A 9,074-nucleotide genomic window follows, 5' to 3' on the forward strand; every position below is an offset into this window, starting at 1 on the left:
GAATTATTCTATAGAATTATTGACTAGTCGATAAGGCCTGTGGAAAAATCCACTAAGGCAGGATAAAAATGAAAAAGAAGCGTCATTTGAATTTTGATGACGTCAGAAACCCATCCACAAAAAAAGTCAGAACCTTGTTTTGACGTTGCCTCTATTGTGCAAGAGCTTAAATTGCTGATCAAGAAGATGTATATGATCGTGTGATTTTGATGACCAGTTAATGAGATATAAGGGTTTAAAAATTTTGCTGACGTCAGCAATGGCCCGTCAAAACTTAAAATTTTTTTTAGAGATTTGTATACCTGTTGCCTCCATCGTGTAGATCTTGAAACGCTGATCAAGAAAAATGTGTAGGGTCATGTACTTTTGATAAACGGTTGCAGAGATATCAGGGTTTAAAAGTTTTTTGATGACGTCATCAACCCGTGCATTCCGAAATGTATTCAGGGACCCAGGTTTGTGAAAATTACCGAAATTGGTCCTAGGTGGTCCCTAGTTACCCACGCAGTGAAAAATCATTAACTTCATTACCTCGTTTCCAAGTTATTTGGCCCTAAAGTTTTTAGTGCCCTGTAATGGCTTCAGTAATTTAAAATAGGATATTGACGTTAAAGTAGTGTTATTGACGTCGCGCCGTAACGTCATAAACTTTAAAATTTGAGACATACTTTTTTCGGCAACTTCAAAGAAAATTTCGGCGACATCAAAGAAAAATGGCGATATCCACTATGACTGTCCCATACACGTCATATTACTATATAAGATAAAAAAAATTGTATTGTAAATTTTAAGTTTTTAGAATAATCATAACAAGAGTTATTATAATTTCCCAATTATAAGGACTTCATAGAGATTTGTAGGGGTAGTTTCGAGTAATAGCCAACATTGAAGCGTCTGAAAGGTATAGGGCCTAAAAAATCGGCACACAGGTTTTTAATAAATAAATATTGAAACTCGGTAAGTATTATAACCATCAAACATAGTATAAAGGCGTTATAAAAAAATTGGGGTTATTTAAATAGAATTAATGTTGAAAATAATTTCACTAACGTGTGCGATTTTTTAAACGGGATACCTAATCCATGTATTGTAGTGTTCATCTTTAGTAATCTGTGTATTCCATCACCTTAGTAACAAGACAATTCGCAACATGAAATTATGTCGTTTCATCAAAAGTAGGTCGTAATTATAAGAACAACACTTTTTAATAGATTGTGGTTTATCATTATAAAACTTTTGAAAGCATACCAAGATCGTTTAGCAAGAAACATTCAACAAGCATCATTTGTAGGACATGGGAAATGATGTTGCAAAAGAAGAAGTTAGTAACATAGAGGAAGAAGAAATAAACCCTGTGAAGGAGTTTACAGTTGAAGATGTACCAGAAGATAAGTATATGCTTGAAGATATTTCTTCAGATTCATGCGAGATTAAAAGTACTAATACAACAAGAGAGATTGAAATCTATTGTAAACATCTAGTTCGCTGTAATTTCCGAGGTCAGACGAACTTAAATGACGAGAAGGTAAACTTACTGGTTATTTCTTACAATAAGATGGAAACTTTTAAATCCTGAACAAATATGCTTCGAGGCAATAAAAACAAAAATAATGTTTTTAATCAAATGTGTTTGCTGAGCTATTATGAAGGCTTTTACTAAATAAATGTATTTCTACTATATATAGTACCCATTTGTCTAAATAGCGAGATACACCTTTATTACAGACAAAAAAACTTATTCTGCAAAATAAAACTGCTGGAGTGAAGGGGTAACAACGGGTAAATTCTTGTGTTTTAATTTAAGCCGAGATAGCGATAAAGTTCTTTGGAGAAGGCTGTTACGCCTATATGCATATGCAACATGGTTTAGGCTTAGCAGCTACATGTTTGCCCGTACTAAGTCCGGTGTAAACAACAGACGGTTTCCTATGAGTTTGTTTAAAACGAAGTTAAGTTTTTTTTAAAGAGAGTTGCAAGCTTTTATGGATCTGTAACATGGTTTTTTTTCAGTGGCTGTTATGCGTATACGGATGTGCAACACGGCTTACCTGTACTAAGCGCTCACTCCGGTGTCACCATTTTTGACTTTTACGGAAACTCACTCCATAAAATAAAATAATATTGGTTGTAAACCGTGTTTGTATTTTAACTGAATTTTCAGTAAAATTAATTCTAAGAAAAATTATATTGCATCGGAAAAAACATAGTGCTGTGTGCGCTTTCCTCGATTTACGACATACTATATTCCTGTACTGTAGCGCTGCACCTGAATGTGTGGCACAGTTTACGGTTCTCTTTTACCGCTCTGGCGGGCATTCAACGAGGGGTAAAAGTTACTTGTGGCTAGTATATTATAAAAAAAAATTAAATATTAAAAAAAAAAAAAAAATAGAACACTAATTTCTCGAACTTCTCGATAACTCAGACTTTTTTGTTGGGCCCTTGAGCTTTAATGTATTTAGACTAAAAAACTCTCGATAACTCAAATCTCGAAATCTTGAATGTCTTGATCATCTTGAACTCAAATATCTTGAAGGTCCAACGGGTTTTCTCGATAACTCAAACTTTTCTTAGATTTTGGACAAAACAATCAAATACTACATTGTTTTGTTCTAGAAAGCTTTTAAAAACTGAAAGTTTATTGAACAAACAAAGGAAGGAATGGAATACATTTCCACTCGATAACTCGAACTATTTCGTCTGAGAGTTTGAGTTCTTGAAAGTCGACTCAATTGTTAAATATTAATTTCTACGAAAACGTTTTCCAATGAAAGAAAGCCTAGGTAAGAACGGGATTCATGCGAGCAAAACCTCCTTGCTTCGAGGGAGTATTAAGAAATGGGAGCCTTTCAATTAATACACTGTTAGATAATTATTATATTCTGGTAGTGTTGAAGTTTTAAATGCCACAAAAATTCTCTTTTATTTCTAGTCTATGGATAAATCTCAAACCAAAACAAAACTGAATTTGGGCTATTACTTAAAACTGCTAGATCGAGTAATACGAGAAACTGAACCAGTAAATTTTACGGCTGACGATGAAGAATACACACAAATAATCAATATGGTAGCTGTAAGAAGAAAAAGAGAAGGGGAAACAACTAAAGAATGTTTTGAACGTTTGCTGCGCCACAATCAAAGATTTAAAAAAGTTTATTGTGCTAGGACAAGTGAGTATATGAGGTGCCATTGCTTTCTTTTAAGATCTTAAAGTTTAGGAATTTTAGGGACCGTGCCTTTTTTTTTCGTAGATAATTTTATATATTTCATATAATTGAGTTTTTTAAATCCTCTCATTTTATTTCCTCGATCAACCTTTTCACCGATAGCGATAATTTGAATTGAAGAAAAAAATACAAGGCGACACAGGACCGAAGAGCTGCAAAATTATGTTTTGGTTATAATAAAGGTCCTTCTCCTAAAAAGTTAAACTTAGACTGGGTAAATTCCTTCCTATACTTTTCACCCATCACCACAAGTTGTCTAAGGGACTATGTAAAAAAAACATTTAAAAAAGGTTACAAAAACACCGTAATCTGATGTTTCCAGGTCATGTTAGGAATGTTGAATTTACAATATTTCAAATTGCTTAATTCAAACAACGCAGAGTTTGGATATGTATAAACTATGACTTGTGAGATTGTAACTTGAGAGTGTGGCTTTTTTTAGGATACAGTGGGTCGTGCAAGCAGTTTTACTATGTTACATTTTGTTAAGAAAAATCACTAGGACATAACTAAACTTAAGATATATGGAAAGATAGAGAAATAAAACCGACATATAAGTAATAAGTTGAAATAAGCAGAAAACTAGCAGAGTTTTATCACAAGCACTGATATTACAATAAATTAAAAAATGAAAAAATCTACATATAAGAAATATATAGTTGCCGTAGATGCAAGAATAAAGCGTTATATTAAAAACAAATATCATTAATCTCACGTGATGCGATGACATGCCATGACTGAATAGATGCAGTATGTTGACATCAACTTGTACGTTCAGTGATGGTCTTCTAAGGGGAATAAACAAGGTTTCTAAGTTTGTACGAGTTTTATATTGTGCTTAGGTGTTATTGATAACCGTTTCAATGCGAGGGAGTGTGTTAGATTGGTAAGGAGATGCTAAGCCGGCTCCTATTTTTCGTTATTCTTTTTATTTTCTTCTCACACCCTCCTTTGTTCCAATCATACAGATTACTTTTTTCTCACCCACACCCCTTTTATGTCGAAAGAAGTGGGGTATTTACAGTTTTTTCTTCTGCGAATATTGATCGTTTGTTATTGAATTGTTATTGTTGTGTTTTATCTGCAGGTGATACAAATTAAGTTTTCATTTGCACGTTGATAACCGACTTTCATACAGCGCAGTCTGGGCACGAGGAAAGCGCTCTTTTAGGGACAAATTTTAGACTGTTTATGTTTGACTCGATAGCCCAGTCCAATTCCTTCGTCACTTTTTCTTAAAAAATTATTTGTGTTATACGGAAAAAGGCAGAAATGTGTAACCTTCTGTTGTTTCTTTCCTATTTTTATGCTTTTTATACCAACGTTTAACTTCTAAATAACGTGTTAAAATGGTGCTACTAGTCCTCTTTATGGCATATTACCTTTATTAAAACGCTTCAAGTAAAAAAACTTACAGTTATAAACTTTTACAATGTTCAAAGGTGGAAAATGGCACATGGCTATTCATGTGACTGCAGACGCAGTGAGTATAGACTGAATATTTGTTAGAAAATAGATGATACACTGATGACACATTAGTACACTTTTTCTCAAATTCAACCTTCATGGTATTGACGTTGGATTTATATATATCCCACAATGTACAATGTAATGTATGTTTGGACATAGCTACCTAGAACAAGGACAAGAAAACAACAGTTATACCTAGCTAGATAATTGTTTCGGAAGTAGAAGAAATACATAATCAAATATCAAGCCGAAAGAAGCAAGATATGGATAATCAATAACAAAATCATTGTCAAAAAGAGATGTTAAACCATAAAGTTATGTAGTCGGTGGAGTTAGATATTCGCTTTTAGATAATCATGTAATTAAGACAGTATAAGCTGCTACATATGCAGTTAGATATGCATTATGAAAAATTTTTTCCTACAAGCAAATTTGCCCCGACTGCGCTGTTTGAAAGCCAGTTATGAATTAATTATTGTTGTTGTCGTTTATGTTGTATATACTGTATATGTTGTAAATTAAGTTTTCATTCGAAGGTTAATGAATTAATTATTGTTATTAATAATAGCTGTCGTCTTGTTACATTAATTAGACCTTCAAAAAATATCAGGTGTATCATTTCTTCTTCTATTAATGATATCGTCCATATAACTTTTATTAACCACTGGCTTACATGGTTTTGCAATTTTATTTTCCGATTTAGTTATTCAAATATGGGACAGTATGACGAATAACAGTTTCCCCCCTTTTGCTTATAAAAAATTTCCTTAAGTAAATGCATATTCTGTAGTAATTGTCACAAGCACCTTTTTAAAATCGAGATGTGATAGGTTACATCTTCCTGTTTCACAAATCTCAAGCAGCATGTGATCTATAGTAGCACCAAGAGGTCTATTCGTAAACAAGGAATCGACGTCATAGGATATGTATTCTTCATTTTGATCTTATGGTAGTAAACTTTAAAAAAACTGGAGAATTTTGTGTCCCAGAAATACTATATTATAAATATTAGTCGAAATTTCAGATATTGTAACTTGTAATTAACTTTACATACGCACGTCATCAAATTTATGGCTTTTTGCTGTTGCATACTGTTTCACAATTCCATTAGACTGTCGTCTCATTTTACCATAATGTTTACAATTACGAAAGTACAATTACAGAAAATCCTGAAATGTTTTAAATTTTTAAGGGCTGTATCAGCGTAGCGTTGTATTGTGAAATAAAAACAGAATATTTGTCACGAGTGTGAATGTTTGCATAAATGATAAGTGTTCTTGAAAGCGAACTGCCTAGACCAAAAAATAGACATAGACATTTTGACACAAAATTTCATGCTGTAAATGCTAAAGCGTGCATTTACAGTGTGTATTTTTGCTAAAACTTAAAATCACCTAAACTTCTTTTGGCGTTGCTCTCTTTGAATCTATTGCATATTGTTTTCAACATATATTCGACTAATTATCCCAAAGGAAAAGAGAACCAAAAAAGGCATGGGAACAAGATTGACTTGTTTATTAAGTTTTACGGAAAGGGAAAATAAACGCCCTCTCATGTTTTTAACTGTATTTATTACATATAAACCTTGTAATGCTTTTTTACGGTGTGCTGTTGGCGAGGAGAAAATTTCTAAATTAAAATTAATTCCTGTTAACATTTCTTATATGAAAGTAAGGCATAAAAAACATTTTTTTAAAAATCTGTGGCTTTCAAAAAAAGCCATTTAATTATGGTGGTGTTTGCAATACGTGATTTTTCACAAATGACGTAGATCCTTTTTTTAAGATTTTAGACCCACCTTTCGACAAGACCAAAATTTTAGCTCAAGACTCACATCGTGTGCAGAGAAATGCAGCTTAATGACATATTTATCCTCATATTTTCGAACATTATTACAAACTTCAACAGCACAACGATCATTAATTCCCATTTTACAAAAACCCAAGTATAAACAAACTTCCAAGCTCCAAAAATAGCTCTGGTCTTCTGATTATTTGAATTTTACATAATAATACCCCAGCCATCCGGAAATGCACTGCGAAACCAGAAAATTCAAAATGGTGCCGCGATAAAAAGGTTTGTTATTAAGCACATCTCTACCAAAGTCAATTCTTAACTGAACGCTAGGTTATAATTTCTAAAGTTCTTGTGTGTCTCTTGTGCTTTATAAGAAGGGTTTGTTCATGCAATATTTTTCTGTTTAGAAAAATCTGAAGAAATGAAAACTAAACAATACTGGGGAACACGCCAACAGTTGCTTGCTGGAAAAGTAATAGCAGACTGGGTGGATGTTGAAGGGGGGGCATTAGATCCAATTTTTGGTGTACTTCTACAACCAAATGCAGGTATGTCTAGCTCTTTTTCGCATTGTTTTACTTATAATCCGGTAAATAAAAACCCAAGCTTATCGTTTTACCGTAAAAGGTACGGAATCTTACTTATGGCAGATTTTCTCCAAATTTTGACATTTATTTTAGGTCGTGTTGGACCAGGAGATACAGGGCTAATACATGACGCCTTGTTTGATCAAACAGGACCTATGGCGTTATTATGCAGCCGCCCATGATGCATTTGGATATCTTTATACGTCACATAGTGTTGGACCTGGATACAATTATTTAGGTCGCGAGAAGTTAGATAAAAGTAACTGTATGGCTGGTCAGGTTAGTGGGCTTGACTTTTGGAAGGAAGAATTAAAGAAATTCGATGTCATAATTAATTTACCTGGCCTACAAAATGCTGCAACAAAAATTAGGTTATAACGAATTACCAGTCCGCGTGTTCGGTTCCGAAAAACGGGGTTGATAAACATTTATTTTACACTGAGAAGGAGTACACGCATCCCTGGCTTACGTGCAAGTACATAGGAAAAATCACCAAACGCAACAACAATAGTCTGTGTAACGAAGCAACATGTTCTTTGTACAACATTCAACTTTTCGTTGCTTTCATTGTGACTTCTGCTACACATTATCATTTAGAATATTATACCAGTAGAAGATGTATGTTATTTTTAGTACGTTGATAATATATTACATACGGGTAAACAAGCAAAGTGTTGGTGCATTAGACCGATTTTAATGAATGCGCAAAATCCGGACACAATCACCCGGTCTACAATATTGGCGGCCCTTCGCTGACGTCATAAAATTCAAATTATCATATCCCCATCATACATGAAAAATTTTAGTTTTGGTATTTTGACTGGATTTTCTAGTAGTTTAATCTAACGGCGGCGGTTTGCAGTTATGACAAAGTCAGTGTACAGCTTTAACCACGTGATTCATAGGTCACTTCTACCGATAGCATGTGGTTTCTTTCTCTTATACATAAACCCTCAAACGAAACTAGCGGTCAAATCTTTTTATATTAATCCACTATACTTCTTCGAGGTGAGTTTTACTACGGACTAGGTGCTTCTTAGATAAAATAAAGTACTTTTATCTTTTGTAATCAATCTTGGTTGCTTTTCATGATTATCGAAGAATTTCAGCAACTATCATTATTTTTATCCTGATTATGATTGCGTTTTTGTGTTCCTCCCGAGAACATACTTTTCTCTAATCCCAAATAATGAGAGTTCTGAAAACGCGGTCAACGCATTAAAAACTCTTCCTTGAAGTACGCCAAATACTTCACTGGAAAACTTCCATGAAACATGATAATATAATCTCGTAATAATGTGTTAATGTAGAAAAACTCGAGCGACATGTTATAACTGGTACTTTTTGTACCATTTTAGGTATTTACGCGACACGATTTGTCGTATACTTCAAATTGTATGCGAAAAAGCGTACCGTGTATCCATCTCTTATTATCCAAGGGGCTGTTTAAATAAGAGTAGGAACGGGCCGATTACCGTTTGCTGGGAAGATTTTGATCCGCCCATGGAATATGGAAATAAGTGTGCGGTAATTTTTTTCTTCTTTTAAATAAAATATGAGAAAAATTATTACGTTTGTCCTGGAACGGTTTTTTTTATAATTAGAAAACGTCCTGCCTGATTTATGCTCCCGTTTTTTTTTTAACGGGGTCGCATTTAACGGGGAAAAATGTTTCATATAAACGGTAAGTCCAAGCTCTAATGCAAACAGCCCCTAAATATTTTATCTTTAAAAACTTATAACTGATTTTTTAAGCAACTACTCGTCTCAGCATGTCGCATTTTTTCCTGATGCGCCAAATGCATATTAGATACAGTTGGAAATAGATCGTGAATCGGTTTGCGCTTTGATGAAATCCCTAACAGCCATGAGTAAATACATTCAACATATTTTTTTTTACATAGAATTACAACAGTGAAGTTAAATTTGAAAAACCCACTTTAGCTGTGATGTTATATTAATTATTAAAACTATAAACTTGAAAATAAAAATC

General features: G+C 33.5%; 1 protein-coding gene across 1 annotated transcript; it reads left to right on the plus strand.

Moving 5' to 3' along the window:
• The first annotated feature begins 1,038 nt into the window (after positions 1-1,038).
• LOC130622679 (uncharacterized) lies at positions 1,039-7,771 on the plus strand. Its single transcript, XM_057438167.1, has 4 exons — positions 1,039-1,525; positions 2,933-3,170; positions 6,902-7,042; positions 7,175-7,771. The coding sequence occupies exons 1-4, from the start codon at positions 1,295-1,297 to the stop codon at positions 7,261-7,263; spliced, it is 699 nt and encodes a 232-aa protein (XP_057294150.1). The 5' UTR covers positions 1,039-1,294; the 3' UTR covers positions 7,264-7,771.
• The last annotated feature ends 1,303 nt before the right edge of the window (positions 7,772-9,074 follow it).

This window comes from Hydractinia symbiolongicarpus, chromosome 12 (genome assembly GCF_029227915.1).
Source record: "Hydractinia symbiolongicarpus strain clone_291-10 chromosome 12, HSymV2.1, whole genome shotgun sequence".
In the NCBI taxonomy this organism is placed as follows: Eukaryota; Metazoa; Cnidaria; class Hydrozoa; order Anthoathecata; family Hydractiniidae; genus Hydractinia; species Hydractinia symbiolongicarpus.

What these genes read in the sequence shown, in the direction of transcription:
- LOC130622679 (XM_057438167.1), top strand. Translation starts at nt 1,295, where the DNA reads ATGGGAAATGATGTTGCAAAAGAAGAAGTTAGTAACATAGAGGAAGAA. An exon ending in AGTTTATTGTGCTAGGACAA is followed by an intron (nt 3,171 to 6,901) that starts GTGAGTATATGA and finishes TTTTCTGTTTAG; the next exon opens with AAAAATCTGAAGAAATGAAA. An exon ending in ACTTCTACAACCAAATGCAG is followed by an intron (nt 7,043 to 7,174) that starts GTATGTCTAGCT and finishes CATTTATTTTAG; the next exon opens with GTCGTGTTGGACCAGGAGAT.